At 41.4% G+C, this 20365-nt stretch overlaps 1 protein-coding gene across 1 annotated transcript in view; it reads left to right on the forward strand.

The window, feature by feature from the left end:
• Positions 1-18318, forward strand: part of GALNT5 (polypeptide N-acetylgalactosaminyltransferase 5) — a 36028-nt gene extending 17710 nt beyond the window's left edge. The window contains exons 7-10 of the mRNA XM_034786206.1: positions 438-761; positions 5825-5905; positions 7064-7225; positions 11973-18318. Of these exons, the coding sequence (XP_034642097.1) occupies positions 438-761; positions 5825-5905; positions 7064-7225; positions 11973-12113 (708 nt within the window). The 3' untranslated portion in view covers positions 12114-18318. The remainder of the gene's footprint in view (positions 1-437; positions 762-5824; positions 5906-7063; positions 7226-11972) is intronic.
• The last annotated feature ends 2047 nt before the right edge of the window (positions 18319-20365 follow it).

Below are 20365 nucleotides of genomic sequence, written 5' to 3' on the forward strand. Positions count from 1 at the left end.
AAAGGCCCAAGAAACCTTCATTTTCATCCCAGAACAGGGACCAGATACACCAACTACAGTCTCTGCTAGGCAAACCTTTCTAAATGGGTCAGGAAGAAGCAGGGCTTTGGCTTTGTGCCTCCTCCACACCAGCCTAGAAGTTGGTGAGATAGGCATATGCTGCTCCTCCCTAATGGATGGAGGAGTGGGTGTGGCCTGGGGAGCTCTGAAGGGATTGTACCTGATTGAGAGGGTTCCCCCTAGGGTACTGCTCCACAGTGCACCCAACACAGACCATTTCCCATTGGGCTCTCTTCATTTGAGCCTACACATAAGTGCAAGTTACACCCACAAAATTGTGCCTACAAAAATTGAGGCCACTTTTCAAAATCAGATCTATTGTATACCAGAAGGTACCATTGACCAACATTTTTATCAAATCAAACTCTGTTTGCCAGGTCTGGATGTGTGGAGGAGAAATTGAGATCATCCCATGCTCCAGAGTTGGACATATTTTCAGGAATGACAACCCGTACTCCTTCCCTAAAGACCGGATAAAAACAGTGGAGCGGAATTTGGCACGTGTTGCCGAGGTCTGGTTAGATGAGTACAAAGAATTGTTCTATGGACATGGTTACCACTTAATCCAGAAAAACCTGGATGTTGGAGACTTGACTCAACAAATAGAACTGCGGAAGAAGCTTAAGTGCAAAAACTTCAAGTGGTATCTGGAGAACATCTACCCAGACCTGGAAGCTCCTCTTGTTAAAGCCAGTGGGCTGGTATGTGAACTTTACAAGGGCAAATTGCACTACAAATGCATGTTTACATTTCTGTGTTAACAGGTCACTCTTCATTTAAAGTTACTTTCTATGGTTGGGCTGTGACACACAAGCTCAATGACTCCTAGAGGTGCAGAGGGCCTCATACTGCCTCCATCAGCCATGGTGAATTTCACCTTTGCCGCAGATCATGGTTTAGGACAAAATGCTTTCATTATGTTGTAGTAATTTTCTTTGCTCTATGACAGGTGACAAATCTGAAGATATAGCCCATTGGTTGGTATTTCTGTGTTTCTCTTCGCATTTTCTGTTGGGTGACATTTCTGATAATGAAGAGTCCATGTTTTTTTGCACTTCCCTCCCCCCCGCCCCAAGACAAAATTTTACATTAACAATCCTCTTCAGTGATAACTGACATGATAAACTACCCCATAGTAGTCAAGATAATAGAGAAACATCTGATCAATTTACCTCATTTCCAGAGTTTATATTTCAGAAAACTTGTGGCTACAGACAGAGATATATTATCTATAATCTCCAGGATTTTTAGGGGTTCAATATTTTTTTCATGGAATCGATATAGTACATGAACAATAATTATTGTTTTGTACTGAGAGCCTGACACCACTAGAGTGCACTAGAAATCTATTTTTCTCTTCTACAATAAAAACAGCCTCATTTTTATTTTCAAACAAAAAAGTAGAAGTATCCTCCCAAACACAATCATATCTAGGGTGACCACATGTCCCGATTTTATAGGGACAGTCCCAATTTTTGGGTCTTTTTCTTTTATAGTTTTCTATTACCCCCCACCCCCATCCCGATTTTTCACATTTGTTGTCTGGTCACCCTAGTCATATCACATATCAAAGTGCAGCTAAAACCCAGTCTCCAGTACTTATACAAATGCAACAAAGGTATAGTGGACAGAATACTTTTTCAGAAATATTTTGTGTTCAGACCTGCTTTCCCTACCCACCCCAAATTCCCATTGATTTTAATGGAAGTTGTGGTTGTGTAAGGAATGTAGCAGGATCAGGTTGTGTGTATTCTCTGAATTTACTTCCCTTTAACTTCCTCTGGTGTTATATTCACACCATTCTGTGAACTTCAATGTCAGCTGAGTCTCATTTTCACAATGTGCTAATTATTCACATATTCAGCATCTCTTTACGTGTGTGTGTGTGTGTGTGTGTGTGTGTGTGTGTGTGTGTGTGTGTGTGTGTGTGAACAAAATGTAGATTCTGATCTTGGTCCATATTTCTTCACCAAAGTTCAGGGCTGTTGGAAACATTTCTAAAAATACAAAAGCATAAAATAGTCCCTCCTGAGGCATCATGGACATGCTACTTCATTTATAATTTCAGCATAAATTTAAATTAAAAAATCAGAATGTTAAGAACAAGTGACAGTGATCCCAGGTCACAAAAGTAAGGCACTTTGTTACCATATGTAGTTCTGTCAGCTTCTGAAAGTCTTTCTAGTTTTAGCGTTCTAGTTTAGCAAGAGTAGCATCCTGAAAGTAATCGGTCAGATCCTTAGCTGTGCTTGTGCTGTCCTGCTGAGGGCAGGAGCATAAGTAGTGTTACACCCGTTGGCCCGGATGCTGGCTGTGGGGCAGTTCAGCCCCCCAGTACAGCTTCGATTTACCTCCTAGGTTATTCCAGCAGCCAGGAGCAGACATGGCCATACTCTGTCACACCTCAGACATGCCTCCCAGGCCAAGGGCAGTGCCAGGGGTGGTAAGGAGCTGCTCTGCTGGCTATAAACTCCCAGATATTTCTCTACCCCAGGGAGTCAGTGAAGCTGAGTTAAGGTTGCTTTACTTTAGCTGCGATGTGGACCATATTTTCCAGTAGAGCTGATCAAATAGCACAACACAAATAAATACTGATTACTGAAATAATCATTCAGAAGCTACCAGTAGGATGAATAATATTAATCAAACTACTTGGAAAATATTTTATTAACAGCAGATTTACTCTCAGATATCAGAATTAGTTCATAAAAGGTTCAGTAATCTAAAAGGGGAGGAAAGCGGCTACATTTTTTAATAATAGCTCAACCAGCTGTAATTTTCAAATATTGCCATAAAATAAAATAAATATACCTCAATTAGAATCATAGAATATCAGGGTTGGAAGGGACCTCAGGAGGTCATCTAGTCCAACCCCCTGCTCAAAGCAGGACCTAATCCCCAACTAAATCATCCCAGCCAGAGCTTTGTCAAGCCTGACCTTAAAAACCTATAAGGAAGGAGATTCCACCACCTCCCTAGGCAACCCATTCCAGTGTTTCACCACCCTCCTAGTGAAAAAGTTTTTCCTAATATCCAACCTAAACCTCCCCCACTGCAACTTGAGGCCGTTACTCCTTGTTCTATCATCTAGTCCCACTGAGAACAGTCTAGATCCATCCTCTTTGGAACCCCCTTTCAGGTATCAAAATCCCTCTCATTCTTCTCTTCTGCAGACTAAATAATCCCAGTTCCCTCAGGCTCTCTTCATAAGTCATGTGTTCCAGCCCCCTAATCATTTTTGTTGCCCTCTATTGGACTCTTTCCAATTTTTTCACATTCTTCTTATAGTGTGGGGCCCAAAACTGGACACAGTACTCCAGATGAGGCCTCACCAATGCCGAATAGAGGGGAATGCCAGCAGATCGAGGGATGTGGTCAATGCTCCTACTTATACAGCCCAAAATGCCGTTAGCCTTCTTGGCAACAAGGGCACACTGTTGATTCATATCCAACTTCTCATCCACTGTAACCCCTAGGTCCTTTTCTGCTGCCTAGACACTTGGTCCCTAGTCTGTAGCAATGCTTGGGATTCTTCCTTCCTAAGTGCAGGACTCTGCACTTATCCTTGTTGAACCTCATCAGACATCTTTTGGCCCAATCCTCTAATTTGTCTAGGTCCCTCTGTATCCTAACCCTACCCTCCAGCGTATCTACCACTCCTCCCAGTTTAGTGTCATCTCAAACTTGCCGAGAGTGCAGTCCACACCATCCTCCAGATCATTAATGAAGATATTGAACAAAACCAGCCCCAGGACTGACCGTTGGGGCACTCCGCTTGATAATGGCTGCCAACTAGACATGGAGCCATTGATCACTACTCATTGAGCCTGACGATCTAGCCAACTCCTCATCTGTTATAAATCAATATTGTTCCATTGACTTCCTTGTGTGTGAACTGAGGGCATTTGGTACCTGGCAGAATTCAGCCCAGTATAAGCAGCATTCTGATATGAACTTCAGAATGCATAAATGCCCTTAGAATGCATTTGTCTGGTCATTCAAACAGCAGTACAAGAAAGCTTAGTGCAAGCCATAACTTCTCCAGATGGTCATGCTAACAAGGTATCATGATGATGACTCCCTGATGTAACGGCAATTGTAGGGAAAATAGAGCAAAAGAGGCAGAATGAAGAGATACAAGACACCTGAGAGACCTGAGGCCACCTGTATCACAACAAAAACAAAGGAACATCTGGAAACAGAAAATATTTAGACACTTAAAAAAAATTCTCATTCGCATCTGCACTTTCTAACTAGCTATTTCCTGACAGACAATGTTCTGTCACTCATTCTTTTTTCCCCACCAATATGATGCAACCGTTTAAAAGGATAATCATACACCTTTTGGCTAAGTTACAATTGAAATTCCTTCTTTCCAAAGTGTGGTATGTACACAACTGCTGCTGGCTCTTATATTACCATAAGTACCAATACTACCCTTTCACTGACTGGATCAAGGGCAGCCAACCTTATCTGCGAGAGCTGAAGAGTTATCTTAGTAACATGACACAGATCACATTATATATAATAAAATTAAATAGAGATAAAAATCCACAAACAGTTTTCCCCTTGGGGAAGGAGAACGAAAGCAAAGGATACATGACAGATACTAGTCATGTAATTTAATCCCCTGCGGGGAGATGCTCAGATGCAGCAGTGAAGGGTGCAGTATAATAGCCTGAATAGAATAGAAATGTATCCCACCACTTGTGTCCTAAATCCATCACCAGTCAGAGGTATGATGACAGCAGGTAGGCTTTGCCAGCTATTACGGTTTTGGGTTTTGTTTTTTTGACCGTCTAGTTAACAAAGTGTAGCTGCATGATTAACTCCAAGCACCTTTTAACTCTGAATTAGCTTTGGTTGGCCAAGATAACTGGAGATATCTGATCTCTGATTTGATTGGTCAGGCAATCAAATTGTCTGCATAAGGTCAATTTAAGAGGATTTTTCTCCTAACCTGCTGCTCATTTGGGTTGGTTAGACTGTGCTGCAGGAATGTGAGGGGATTTATAAATCACTTTTCAATAACCGTTACAGCATATGAAGCAGCAATAGGAAAGCTAGCTGTGTCTAACGAAAAACTTACTCTTGCTGCCTCCTGTGTTCCAGAAAAAGGCTAATGTAAAGCATCTCTTGGCAGACAAAAGAGTTCAAGCAGATATTATGGGCACCACTGACACCAGCAGAGAATCTGTTCCGTTATCTTTAGTTTGCCTAGATTACACCATGTTTCTCTTATAGAGAGCATCCAGTAAAAGAAATAATGCTAACCAATTACTTCAGGAATAACTCCGTGTGTAGACAAGCCCTAAAAGATTCCTGAATAGCTATTCCTGGCTAAATCCATGCATAGGTGCTCTTATTCTCTTATGCTCTTGTCCACACATGGAGTTAATCAGTAATAGTTAATCTGCTTTCAATTCACCCCCATCTTATTCCAGATTAATTTTCATGTAGAGACAAACTCTTATGCTAACCAGAACTCCTTGTTGTTTTTATGCTAATTAGAATGTAATACTCTTAAATATTAATATATTGGGTGACCTTGGGCAAGTCACTTCCCCCTATGTGCCTCAGTTACCCCAACTGTAAAATGGGAAGAATGATACTGACCACTTTGAGATCTGCTAATGAAAAGCACTATATAAGAACTAGGTATTATTATAATTGTTCTGTTTGTGGTGTTCTGTCTCTTGTGTTTTTGTGCCTCACTTTGATGTTATTCCCTTTTCTGAATTTCCATTTTTAATTTTGTTCCCAGATTGTTAACATAGCTATGGCTAGATGCATTACTGTGGAAAACTCCACTCTGGCCTTTGAGACTTGTAACATTAGCAACAAGGTAAGATGTATTTGGGATTGCTGGTTTGTATATTGGATATCAAATATTGTCAGTTTTATTGCTTATGCTAAAGAATCTCCCTACCCACCACCTCACTGACTTGAAGTCCATCTTGGAAGTTCATGTAATCATTACTGCCAGGACACATTGCCAAAAGATGTCATCTTGTAAAACAAGAAATGAGTACTGGGCTGTGTTTGTAGAGGCAATAGCTAAGCAATGGAGTCTGCACCATTTCATGAAAGCTCCGAGACCCTCCAAACCAAATAGAAGTCTGGAATACAACTCAAATGCAAAATTCCATACATGCCTATAGTGGAGAGAAAACTTTAAATACAATAGGCCCACTAGTGTACTCTACCACAGTAACAAAGCCAGCATAGAAGGGAGGGTACATGGAAGTTGCTGCAGGAACTGGGCTACTTTCCTCTGTTGTCTTTTATAGGAAGTGCCTCCTGTTGAGTAATACCCTACTGATTACTAGCCAATATAGACATCAGGGCACCTGCTAGGATTGATCAAGAGTAACTGTCCTAATGGGGGCAGGGTTGGCCTTTTGTCACTGGGCGCTGTTCTGCTATCATGGGAGGCCAATCCTGAAGCCCCACCATTGCAATCTGGTGTTGGTAGTAGTAGACAAATCCCCTTTTCAGAATTTGTTCTGGTGCTGTCTCCAACTCTTCATTTCTACAGTCCAGTTTATAAAAGATCCTCTCATGGATCCTGTCCTCTTCCACCCTCACAACTACCCTGTACTCCGTTCTGCTCTGTGGGCCACCAGGAAATGCTTTGTTGACCATAGTTTGAGAACCCCTGTAATAGTACATTGTTAATGCAAACATTAGAAAACTTTGAGTTATTGGGCTATGTTCTGATCTCAGCTACAGCAGTTAGAGTGACAGATTGTTTTCTAATCAAAGCTGGAAGTAGTCTGGTTACTGAGGTCACCAAGAGCACTATCAGGCCTTAGACCAGAACTTTATTCTGTGAATTTGCTCCAGATTCACACTAATAGAACAGAATCTGGCATATCTGGAACAATTATACAAAACTAGACTTATGTGGCTGGATTTTTTAGACGTGCAAGATAGAGAAATAAAGGGAAATAGCTCACAAAACCCAAACTGAAATCAGTCTGCTATTGTTTCTCCTCCACAGAACCAGAAGTTCAACTATACTTGGCTGAGACTAATAAAACATGGGGACCTCTGCGTAGCACCAGTAGATGCAAAGAGAACACTGGGCCTGTACCCTTGCGATAACAGAAACAATAGCCTGAAATGGTTGCATAAATCATTGGTGGCCTTTCAACCAGAACTGGTAAGTAGAGCATTTGTAATGATTTCCCCTCCACTACCACCATAGTTACACCTGAAATAAAACTAAACAAAGGAAAACAATACTTATTGCCGGTGTTGTATGATTTTCACGTGTTTGGCAGTGAGAGAGACTATACCAAATTCACAAAGATATAAAGAGAAACAAACACACACATTTAGTTTGTCTCTTTGTGAATTTCTGAATAGATATGAGGAAAAAAGGTTGACAAAAATCGCCTTTTTCCTAAAGTACACATTACTTCAAATTATTTCAGGCACTCTGATCATTAGTCTGCTAATGCAGTTTTCAATCCTCAGGATTATTTCCTCCAAGTTACATTGAAAGCTAACCAGCTGCCAGTGTGATTTCACTCCCATGCCCCCTTTACCTTTCAGGGTGGTGTATATCAGTGTGCTGCATTAGCATTGCATCAAGCAAAATGTAATATAGTGAAACTAACCACACACACATACACAAAATCATTCAAATGACATTTTGTTCTCTTTTTTCCTACCTCTGCAAAGTCAAAGATTCAGGCTTGTAGATAACTCTAAGCATTAAAAAGTTCCATGAATAATTGGAAATAATTTTTCCCCCTCTGAAATGACATGCTTTTAGAGAAGCCTTCAATTTAGGAAACAAAAGTGTAGCTGTTGTGTTACCTGATCGATATTCAATAACACATTCCATTATTGACGCTCCTTCCATTTGTTTCTTTTTAGCCAATCTAAAACAACAACAAAAAACCCTCCTCAAACCAAAAAAAAAAAAAAAAAAAATCACTCCTTACAACAGCCAGGATATTTTATTTTTACAAAAGAAAATTGTCAGCCATTTATGAGACCAGATTGCACAGTAGGTACAGTGACAATTTTTGATGGTCAGAAACTGTTCCAGGCTGAACTTCAAGCCTTAAACTAGATACATTTGATGGTTCCTGCTAGGATACGGAAAGTCATGTTTCATTTTACAAAGCCACAATACCCAATTCAACACAATTGGACACAGATGATTGTACCTGCACAGGACTGAACTAGTGACAAGCCTGAACTATATCATTTAGTTCACTGAAGTAGATCAGATTAGTTTTTAGGAAAGCCGTGGACACTGGAAGCATATAGTACCAGCCCTGTGGGGAGAAAGATAGTCGAAAGTTATCACTGTCTGTCCCCCTCCTTTGAAAACAGCCACAAAAACTCACAAGCCAAAAAGACTTGAATGCCTTTCTCCCCCAACCCCCCACTGATGAAATATTATCCTTTCTGGGCCGTCTGAAGAGCATAAGAACGGCCACACTGGGTCAGACCAAAGATCCATCTAGCCCAGTATCCTGTCTTCTGACAGTGGCCAATGCCAGGTGCCCCAGAGGGAATGAACAGAACAGGTAATCATCAAGTGATCCATCCCCTGTTGCGCATTCCCAGCTTCTGGCAAACAGAGGCTAGGGACGTGTCATTGTACAAAGAAAAACAAAACATTACCCAATATGTTACTATTAACATCTCCTGAGTTTGGGTGTTTTATTTTATTTATTTTGTTTTGAATATTAATGAGGGTGACTATTATTCATTATTTGTATTACTGTGGCATATAGGGGTCCCAGACATGATGAGGGCTATTTGCACTAGGCACTGTACATACACATAATAAGAGCCAGCCTATGCCCTGAAGAGCTTTTAATCTAAATAGACAAGACAGGGTGGAAGAGAGGAAGTATTATTATTACCTCTATTTACAGGTAGGAAATTGAGGCACAGTGAGTAAGTTACTTGCTCAATATTAAGGTTTATTGTATCTACTATTTTTAAAAGTCTTGGAGGGAAAAACAAAAGTTTATATATTGACTATAGTAATTGGATTTGTAAACTGATATTTTTTTGTTAGCATAAAATATAACTCCAGAATTTGAGACTGAGACAGGCTGAGTGATTCTTATTTTGCTGAGAAATGTGGAAATTGCTTTATCGTTAAGGTTGCATTTGAGTTTCCATTTTAATCCAAATTTGGCCACCACCTAAAATCCACAAAATGTTAATCTCAGAATTAGTAGGTTAGTTCTGAGGCAAGGTAGAAATTTTCCACAAAAATTGAAATTAATTGAACAAGGAGCTCTGGAATTATGACATCCTAACAACAGATAGTCAAAGTTCAAAATGTCTAACTCTTCAACCACTTTGCAGCAAAAGCCAGACAGAAAACACACACAGAAAAAAAACAGAAAGATAGAGAGAAATAAGAATTAGTTTTTGACACCAAAACTTTCTAGATTAGATTAAAGTTCAATTTCAAAAGTTATTACTTTTTAAATCAGGAGCATCACTGGGGACCTTCTGCACCACTGAGCTTAATACAGCAAGTGAAAGAACTCTAGAGACATTTAAATAAAAAAAATAAGTCACTAGCACATTTCCTTGAAGAAACAGAATTTAGAATGTAAATTGCTCACTGGGGATGTGGGGTAATGGAGAGAAAACATCTTCCACCAAAAGGCTTATAAGTGGAGCTAAGGAGCACCCTTAGTTCTCCCCTCCTGCAGGTCTGAGGAAGTCCACACAAAAGGGATTTAATCTTAATCTTGTCCTCTCAAACCCAGGGTTCAAATCTGGGGTTGTGATTAGGGTTCATTTCTAACTAAAAATAAACATGGCTTTTTTGGTTTACTTCTGTGTGTGTGCAATGGAGTCAGCACTGTTCTGGGAATGGAAGACTGTCATGGGGTTTACTCACCGTTGGTGGCACTCCTCCAGGCCATCCTGGGGATTAGCTCCAGCCCGTGTCATGCCATCCCCTGGAAGTGTCTCTCTCATTGTCCTCTCATTCTACAGACCCCTCTCACTCTACAAATCACAGCTTCCTCTGACTTAGCCCTCCAGCCAGATCACTCCATGGTTCCCCTTTCCAGGTTTTTCCAGGATGCCCAGGCAGTCTGCTGTCCTCTGCCTGTGCCATATCCCCAGTGGCTGGTAGGAGAACCTAGGCCTACCCCACTACTCTGGGTTCCAGTCCAGGGACCCTATACCTGCAACTATGGCCTGCTTTCCTGCAGTCCTTGTTGCTCCTTCCCTGGTCTCCTTCCTACCACTCCCGGTTCCCCTCCTTTCTCTGGGTATACTAACTCCAAATCCTTCTCCCTCTTCTCAGGGAGTGGCTACAGCCTTTCTCAGCAGCCTTTGTCTGTTGTCAGCTTCCTGGCATTATAGGCCTCACCTGTTCCTGCCCAGCTGAGCCTGGTTTCAATCAATTCCCTGCTCCCTGGCTCCCCCTCCAGGCACAGCCTGTGCAGTTAATTGGCCTGCCGGGCCATCTTAATCCGTTTCAGTCTTGTGTGGGAGTAGACATCACATCACAAGGGCTACTTAACTCTTAGCACAGAGTCAGCTGGTGGAACACAACATTGCTGTTGTCCAAGTCCTACAAAAACAATGGCTATTGTTAGTTTCGTTTGGAATTGTTCAGGAATGATAGAGTGTAATGTTAGAAGTCAGAGACATTTAGAGTCCAGGGGGCATTAGGACAATCCTAAAGGTGATTAAATTTGGAGCCTAACAGGACTGAAGCATTTTGTGAGGTTCTGGCAAATGCCATTTCTGCAACAAAAACAAACAAAAAATTGTCATTCCTGAAAAGGATACAATTTGGAGAGGGCACCTAATATAACCAAATCTCTAACTTTCTAATGTGCATGTCACCGTACTGTCTGCAAGAAAAAGGAGTATTACTGTAATCCAGTTAGGTTCACATTCACTGGCTTTCCATATGGTACTTGATGCTGTTTTGCTGAAAGATGATTTGGAAGCTGATTACAAAGGAGACTAGTTTGAGTTACTATATAACAAGGGTTAAAAACTAGTCACTCCAGCAACTGAATATTGCAAACCAGAAAACAAGGGGGAAAATGGGTTAATGCTGGCCACAGGAATAGTGACGTCCTTACCCCTCATCAGGTATCATAATTCTCATCAGAACAAAGGCATGTTCAATGAATTTGTCATACACATACAAAGCCCCATTACTTGTTCAAATAAAATAGTCTGTTGGTGATTTCACTAATATTTCACTAAGATACATGACTGAAATTATGCTATCAAATATTATACAGAGTAAAGCAATAATGTAAAAATGTCCCTACCACTGAGGATACTTGTAGTATTGCAATACTTGCAATAAGTAGAAGTAGGTTAAAAAAATGCGCACACAAGTGCAAAAGGATAAGAATAAGGCCCCTAATCATTCAAACTCCTCACGATTTCATAATCCAATTTAGCATCCCAGCTCTTGGACTTAATTAACAAATTACCTAACACACTTTTCATCATAGTAAGTGTGCTTTTACTTCATCAGTTGCGAAATACCACAGTATGAAAACCAAAGTCTCCTGCCATACGTTATCCTATATTGCAAATGCCATCTGGAGTTATTTCCTTTGCATGATAATTACCATTCAGACAGCAAGCAAACTAATCCGTTAATTTCCAAAGAATTAAAATCCCATGAAGCACAGAAGGTTTAATATAGTTCTAGTTAAACAACAGGTGTAAACTTTGGATCCCACCCAAAATTCCCTTTAAGCCCATGAATGAATCATTACATAATGCAGAAATGCAAAAATGGGCGCATCCTTGGGGATCAAAAATCTCCACTGGGGAAAACTGAGTATAATTTCTGAAGGGTTTTTTTTTCCAGTTGCAAATAATAACAATTGCTGTATGAGTTCTGTTACCTATTGTCCTGTGCTGTTTCTCTTTAGATGGATCACATGGTTTTAGAACACCTTCAGCAGCCAACATGTTTGGAAGTGGATCAGTCTCACAAAATCCTGAGGGTTAATGCCTGTGATGCCTCAAATCCTTATCAGAAATGGCAGTTTGGCAATTATTATGCTGACTGAAGAGAACACGATCAAAACAGAAGCAGAGAATTCAAATCGTGTGAATTCAAGAATGACATCTGTGAGACTTGTGACAGCAATTACAAAATTGGAGGTTCATTTCCTAATGGTAATTTAAATCCATCATTTTAAATCACCATATTGAGAGATCAAAATATCAAGCAACAGCACATCTGGTTTGATATGGTTTAAAACATTCAGGCATATTTTCCACTTGCTGTGGAGCACTTGGGGAAGGTTGAATGAAAGTTTTTTCAGTAAGTGGAAATACTTTCTAAAGTTCCTCATTCCTACCTTGAGCAGACCTTCACTGACTGGCTTCAGAGAGATTAATGCAAGCTACCAGAAATAGTTCCAGGGTTCAATCCCTATGACTGCACATAGCATCTTGTGCTGCTGTTTGGAAGATCCACATTTGCTCATTTATCCCTCCACAAGCCAACAAAATGAAAGTACCTAGGCCCAGTACCTAAAAATCCATCCAGGATCACAGGAATCTGCTCCTACCAAATTGGATTCACTGATTCTGAAAGGTAGGTGCCTGGAGCCACTTTTGAATCTTGGTTTCCCATGACAAAAGCCCATCTTTAATCACAAAAAATATAAATCTTTCAGCACTTCTAACCTAGCAGCAGGCAAGGCCCTATAAGTGCTGTATTTGCATACAGGCATCGTGAATTTGCTACCTTGGTTTGACCTCCTGCTTCCTAGATGGGCAAGGAGTGGTTAGGCTGCAAAGCAGTGGAATGTGCCTTATCTAGCACTACAGCTAACCCTCTGGGCCAGTGCAAGAACAGTATGAATGCAGGAGACTTTAAAGAGACTCTCCATTCAGCCCTTCTCAGCTGGAAAGAAGTGCCTCAGCACAGAGCCATGAAAAGGGAAAATAAACCAAAGGGTGTGGGAACCGTGTTGTGATGGGGGTGAAGCTCCTCAGAAAGGGCCTGCTTAACCTGAAAAAAAGAGACCTGCAGGGACTTGCTTCTCACTACTAGTGAATCCAAGATGGCAGCCACACACTGTTGGGCATGATTTCATGGTTCCTGGGTTGGCCACATGTTATGCGATAGTACTGTATACGCATTCAATGCAAAGCAAACCAGAAAAGCTTAAATAATGTTAAACTTTTAACACAAGGGGACAAAAGCTGAGAAACTCTGAGTCTATGTTAATTGCCTGTTCCTTTCTCATGCCACTATGGGAAAAATGGAATCTTTGTTTTTCTTAGAATAGAAAATGATCTGTCATGGAAGCTTTGAATGTTTTTGTACCTAAGATATCTCCTTCTGCTCCTCCAGATGAATGAGAAGGTGGGCAGTTGTTAAAAGTATGTAATAGCAGATTAGGCTTTTGCTGAATACATTCCTGTCTGTTGACTATAGACATCCATATATTTTTTTAAATCCATTTGATTGGCTGAACTGTAGCTGGTCTGTGATGCAAACACATAGCTAGGGCACTTCGGCACTTCACTGGAGGAGCCGTGCACTGGTGGGAGCAGAGTGGCGGTGGCAGTTGTGTACCAGGTAGAAGCGAGGACAAGGATGTCTCAGGGTGGGCAGAACACAGCATGTGCACTAGCTGACTGCAGAGGGGAGACGTCTCCTAACTGACTTTGCCCACTTGAAGCCCCAGCATTTCGGATGGCATAATAGCTGGTGCTATCTCCTTCTGCTCCCCTCAGCACTAAATAGTTCCTACCTTGCTGCTAGTAGGGAGAGAGGATGGAAGTGACTCCCTGTGTCTGCTTATGCCCCAGTGCAACCATATAGCAGAGGGCAGAAGCTAGCCTTGGTATTGTATCGATTAATGATAAAGAGCATGTGATGTTACACTTTGACGGGCAAAGCAGTTGTGATAAGAATTGGCTAAAACGTTTGCTTTCTACAAACCAAGCTTTAACCTTTTGGAAAGTGTAGGATTGGTTTACTAAAAGAGCACCCCCAGCAGGGCTTTGGAGCCCCTCTCATAGCCTCACCATCCAACTCCTTTCTGATGGATCTCTTTGCCTGGCCTACGCTAGCACCTATCCACAGTCCTTCAACTCCCCTCTTATCCTCTTATGACTACCCATTACCTCCTTCAAACGACCACCGGCTATGCTGACCAGTTCAATAGGCATGGCAGGGTCATGAGCCTTTGGACTGGCTAATACCACTAGCAGCAGTAGCTCCTTGCAGGCCCTGTGCCCAGCTGAACACATGGACTCGTACCCTCCTGAGTCCCTTGTACACTCCCCCAGAGCCAGAGCACAGTCGAGCCTTATATTTGTTATTTTGCTTTGCAGTCTCTTCACTGGAAAGCAACCAAAGGGAACACTGATAAAAGTTGCTCCCAGAGAAAGAGTATAATGGTGGCTCTTTGCTCCGATCTGCCCTTTTTGTGTATATAGAACCGCCAGACTTGATTTAGAATATTCATAGGAGGGGGAGACGGCGAGTAGGAGCTCCACATGTCCAGGAACAGGAGTTATTCTGTGCATGAAGCTAGGGTAGAAGCTCTGAGTGAAGATCCACCCTGCAGAATTGAAGGCAAAATTGTCCTCTAAGACTATGTGTCCCATATTTCCATTTCAGACTTTCCAGATAAGTTTTAACCTATGAACATAGAAGCTGAGGACACGTAAGTGCTGACCCTTCTCTCATGAAGAGTTGATTTGGAAGATGGGTTTCCACGTTTACTCTCTTAGATCAAAGTGCTACAATTGTTAAGTCAGTGGGGCATATAGGGCTAGATTCTCCCCTGCATCTGAACTCCACCCAACACAGAGGAATTGGGGGAGCTGTTAGGGAGCAAGTTAGAGCCCCTGAATCTGGCCTGATCCTAGCCAGTCTGCAATGGCTCAGCTCAGGGGCAGGTCTGATTTACATCTCTGACCTAGGATCCCTAGGGGACCCTACACCAGTGGAGGATTTGTTCAGTGCCGCAGACCTCTGCTAGCCTCCTTATCCACCCCAAATACTCCCTTGTGCCATGGGTGGGAGGCTGATGCAGGAGCCGGCTCTGCCAGCTTTATTGCAGCAGAGAGTTTCCTTACACCAGGGGAATTCTTCACTGGCTGTTTGCAGCCAGAATCTAGCCCATAATATTCAAATCCCCATTAAAGTAACTAAGAGTTTTGTCTGAAAAAGGGCTGCAGAATTTAGTGCTTCCTGTTCTTGACCTTATTCATGTATCTCACATGGAAGATAGAATTAGATGTAGTGCAGTAAAAATGAGAACTCACCTTTACTCTTACAGTTATTTGGAATCAATACACTCAGTTGACAAAACTCAACATACTGAATACCCCTATGAATTCATCCTCATGTACATTTTTCATACTGTGAAACTTTTTAAAAGATCTTTTATGTCTGTTGTATGGGAAGGGGGGAATCGTACTGGAATAACTGTCATCATTTAGGGAAAGAACATTTAGTTACTTTTTTGATAGGGTCAAATTCAGCTGCGACATGATATCTACATCCAGGGTATCGTAATGTTTTGCACATGGGACTTTCTTCTCAAGCTTTTTATTATGCCTTTTCCATATTTTTGTTATGTTTTGTGACAAACTGGAGACTCGTGTAAGTGTGAATGGTCCATAATAGAAATGTAATTCTTACATTTCTTGGCCATTGCCTTGTATGTTGAAAAATTGGTTTATCCAAATACGAGCACATTGCCTTATTTCTCTACATACATAGGACTGAACTTTCAACTCCGTTCGTATCTTGTTGTTCATGACAGCCAAGCCTTCGCCATCTCTAATGTTTACAGGCGGTTACACAATAACTCGTCTTTTCTCTTTGATTTTTCAAAAGGACCTCTGTATAATTTTACCTTTCACATCAAGGTGCAACACTGACAGTATTTGACAGGCTGAGCCTGCCAAAATATTGATTTGCCTAACAGACTTTCACAGTTGGCTTCTATCCTAACTGTCTTCCTGATTTTTTCCCCTTTCGTAATACAACTAGCCTGCAGTCACTATCAGAAAAATTACACAGATGTTGTTTGTGCAGTCATGTTTTATCAGGAGCATGAATTTCATTAAATTCTGCTTGCTGACATTCAATCATTTGTCACTTAACATGCACCAAATGGTCATATGTCATGGTCACTTCACATTTCCAGTCTTGTCACTTGTACTGTTATTCCTGATTTGTGTAAATGTTCACTTCAGTGTTGGTATCTCTTACTTAACGTCTCTAGCATGTCCCTAGGGACTACTGGTAATAATACTGTTGCTGTTCTGTTACACAATATTAAGAAACACTTAGATTATACCAATCAACGTTGTCTGAGAACATTTTTCTGGCATACTCAGTAAATATTCAAAGAAGAAGCCTGCATATGTTTTTCTTGGTTTCATGGAACCACTCACAATTATATTTGTCCAAGAGGGCCTTCTAGAGCCCACGAGACAGTGAAGAACACCTTTATCCCTGCTCACCCATTGACATTCCCATGTAAGAGACCAGATTACCATTACCACCTCCAGCGTCCTTAGTTCACAGATGCAAATGCAAATCACTTCTAATTAGAAAAATGTGAGACCATTTACTAGAATGAGCCTTACTCCCTTTGGCAACTCTTCTACAAGCGTGCATATGTTACCAGCACTTCGGTAGCCATGAGTGCCTCTGACTTGCTTGGCTGGGATACAGACAGATGATAATCATGCTCATCTTTTCAAAAATAAAATAAACAATTTTAACACTTTCCAGTGATGTCATTCACAACCTGAGTACCAAACACTGCACTCTGATACCTTTTGTGTCTTTGAATCATAGACATTAGAGATGCACAAGACCTCTTAAATCATATTCCATCCCCAGCCTGTCGATCAGGGATTATCATCTATTATACATATATTAGAGCTTTGATCCAGGCTGTAGTCATTTAAGGGTAGAAATTAGCACAGTCTCATTCCTATGAGGATGATGAAAAAGGACGAAAACACTGAAGTTCACATCAATCTTTTCCAGAGATTTTGCCAAAGACAGCAAAAATTAGGATCACTCCAAAACAATAGAAATATTTACCTACATCATCTAACTTTTCTAATGAGTCATAAAAGATGCTACACTAGAAGCTTGGGACCAGAGCTTTGGGACCAAGTGTTTGGCACTTGGGAAGGTAGGTGCTGCAAAGGCTGTTGGCAAACTTGGTAAGTCCTTGATTCTTGAGCCGCTGCATGTTGGTCCAGTCCTCAGGAGCAACTTACTGCAGCAACAGCCCTGTTCAAAGCAATAACAGCCACCAACAGGTCATTCCAGCAGCCAGGGAATGCCAAACCACAGTAGTGCTTGTCATTCCTCCTTTACCCCCTGGCCAACTGCCCTATGATGGAATCCCCGATTAGCCAGTTAGGGTATGTCTACACTGCAACCAAGAGGTGTGATTGCAGCATGTATAGGCAGACCTAAACTAGCTTTGATCAAGCCAGCTCACTAAAAATAGCATTGAATCTGTGGCAACACAAGTGGAGGTCCCATGCAGGATTGTACTTGGGCTGGCAGGCTGTGGTGACACCATGTCTACAGTGCTATTTTGAATAAGCTTGCTTGATCAAACCTAGGTTGGGTGTGCCTATACCTGCTGCAATCGCATTACCCCATTGCAGTGTAACGATACTTTTAAATCAAGTTTAGGCCTGCTTTGGGAATGTGAGCTGTGCAAACCAGCCATCCAGCAGTGGCCAGAATCTGATCCTTGGTCATTGTCCACTTGCAGCTCAACTGTTTAATTTGTATTACAAATGGTGCTAGGTACTTTTTATGTTTTAAGCGATGAATTGTCCTATGTAGGTATCATTCCACGTATAACTGCTCTTCCTGAACTTAACTCTTTTATTTTAGTTTCCATTTGTACCTATTCAAAACATTGAGATTATTTCTGACTAAAAGCATTTTTTGTGAATTTTAAATATGTACCCAGGGACACTATGCAATGTAAATATCTCAAATGTAAAAGAAATTTTAAGAGTGGTAGCTTTGTTCATTACTATGTGGATGAGAAAGGTGTACATGTTTTTAAAATGTGAACAAATGTCTTTTATAAAATGTGATTTATGGGGAGTTTTAACAGTCTGTAAGATAACAGGCCTTTACCATGTTAATTTATGTAAGTAGTCTGGATCCAGGAGGCTGAAGTTGAAAACCTGGTTTGATTTGTATTTAAAAAAAAGTTAGAAAACATGGAAATAAAGGACTGTACATGACTATCCTGTTTTGGAGTGTCTCTATGGTTACTGTGTCACTAGCTTTCCTGAATTCCATGGAATGTTTCCTTCCCTGGGTTACTGTTGGGTAACACTGTAGATCAGTGGCGGTCAACCTGCGGCCCATCAGGGTAATTTGCTGGCAGGCCACGAGACAGTTTGTTTACGTTGACTGTTCACAGGCACGGCTGCCAGCAGCTCCCAGGGGCCGCAGTTCGCCATTCCCGGCCAATGGGAACTGCGGGAAGTGGCAGCCAGCATGTCCCTACGGTAGGGTGACCAGATGTCCCGATTTTATAGGGACAGTCCCGATTTTGGGGTCTTTTTCTAATATAGGCTCCTATTACCCCCCACCCTCTGTCCCGATTTTTCACACTTGCTGACTGGTCACCCTACCCTACGGCCTGTGCCACTTCCCACAGCTCCCATTGACCAGGAATGGTGAACCACTGCCACTGGAAGCTGCAGGTAGCCAGGCCTGCGGATGGTCAATGTAAATACTGTCTCACGGCCCGCCAGCGAATTACCCTGATGGGCCATGTCCGGACCTCGGACCGCAGGTTGCCTATCACTACGGTAAATTATTAAAATGTAAAGCACTTTTAAATCTCCAATTCACTTTGTACTAATTATGCTGTTTATTTGCATTTTGCATTTCACTGAGCTTAGTTAATGAAAATAGACCTTCCTCTATTGAATCTGGTTGTTGTTCATGGTAATTGTTTCTGACAGCAGGAAGATGTTGAAATCCAAATTAAAATGTTGCCATTTAAATAGTTAAAATTTAAAAAACATATCCATCGGTATCAGCTTTTCTAAAACCCTTAAAAAAAACCTCAAGTGTGAGCCAACATCACATGACAAGGTACCTCCACTGTGGAAAGGAATCAAGTCTTTGAGATATGTCTGAGCCATGCGAGTTGGTCATCTATCATGGAGCCTGATCCTGCACCATTTAAGTGAATGGGAGTTTTGTCATTGGCTTCAATGGGAATAGGATCAGGTCCATAGATCCTTCCTTCCTAATAAGTATTCCCTTCCCTTTGTTCTACTTCTGAGATGGTGGATTTCACAGACCATCGCCTGCTGAAGACTGCCTAAAGTCACAACTTAGCTTCTAGCTGCGCTCACTCCTCCCAAGACTAAGCTTATTTGACCTACAAGTAATAAAAACTAACGCACCCTATTCCACTCCACTCAGAAACATGTGTGCGTGTGTATTTACACACACACACACACACACTTGCAGATAATTGTCTGCTTCTCTGAGGTAAATTAGTCCATTTTTTCTGTACAGAATATTTTTAGCCATATTGGCCTTTGACAGAAAGAGAATAAATTCCATAACTTTTATTCAAAGGCAAGTGTCAAGGAGATTGAATGGCGAGGTAGGGAACTGTTAAGATCAAGGGGACAGATTTCAAAGGCACTTAGGCCTCTAAAGGTGTAGGTAGTTGCCTAGTGGGATTTTCAAAACCATCTCAGTAGGTAAGGCACCTAAATCCCATTGACTTCAGTGAGACCTAGATACCTAACCTCATTATGTGCTTTTGAAAATCTTACTATGTGCCTATCTGCATCTTTAGCCTCCTAAGTGCCTTTGAAAATCTGGCCTTTAAGTGACTGGTTTCAAATAAGGCTCAAGCAATTAGAGTACTGATCATCAAAATCACATTGCAGCCAGTGTTTCCCACCCTCCACACTCATCCTCATCCCAAGAAGAGTCCACCTTTCACTTTTAGGCTACCCATTCTAATCCAGCCCCAGATTGGCAATCGTTGAAATTCATGACTATTTTGATGGCCGTTTGGTGGCCACATGAAATGAATTGTGATCTCGTTCCAGCTCTGGTCAAGAAGTATCTAGGTCATAAAATCACCAGCACAATTGGTTCTAATTGTCACCTTTATGATTGTTTCAACAGCAATTTCTAGCTTGAATGGTCCTGAAGCTGGAATTACCTTCCCAACAGTAGAGACAGTCCCTCCAGGACAGGATTGAGACACATTGGTGAGGCAATGTGGGGAAACTTGCATTGCTTATGTCC

The sequence above is a fragment of the Trachemys scripta genome, chromosome 11 (genome assembly GCF_013100865.1).
Source record: "Trachemys scripta elegans isolate TJP31775 chromosome 11, CAS_Tse_1.0, whole genome shotgun sequence".
Classification (NCBI taxonomy): Eukaryota; Metazoa; Chordata; order Testudines; family Emydidae; genus Trachemys; species Trachemys scripta.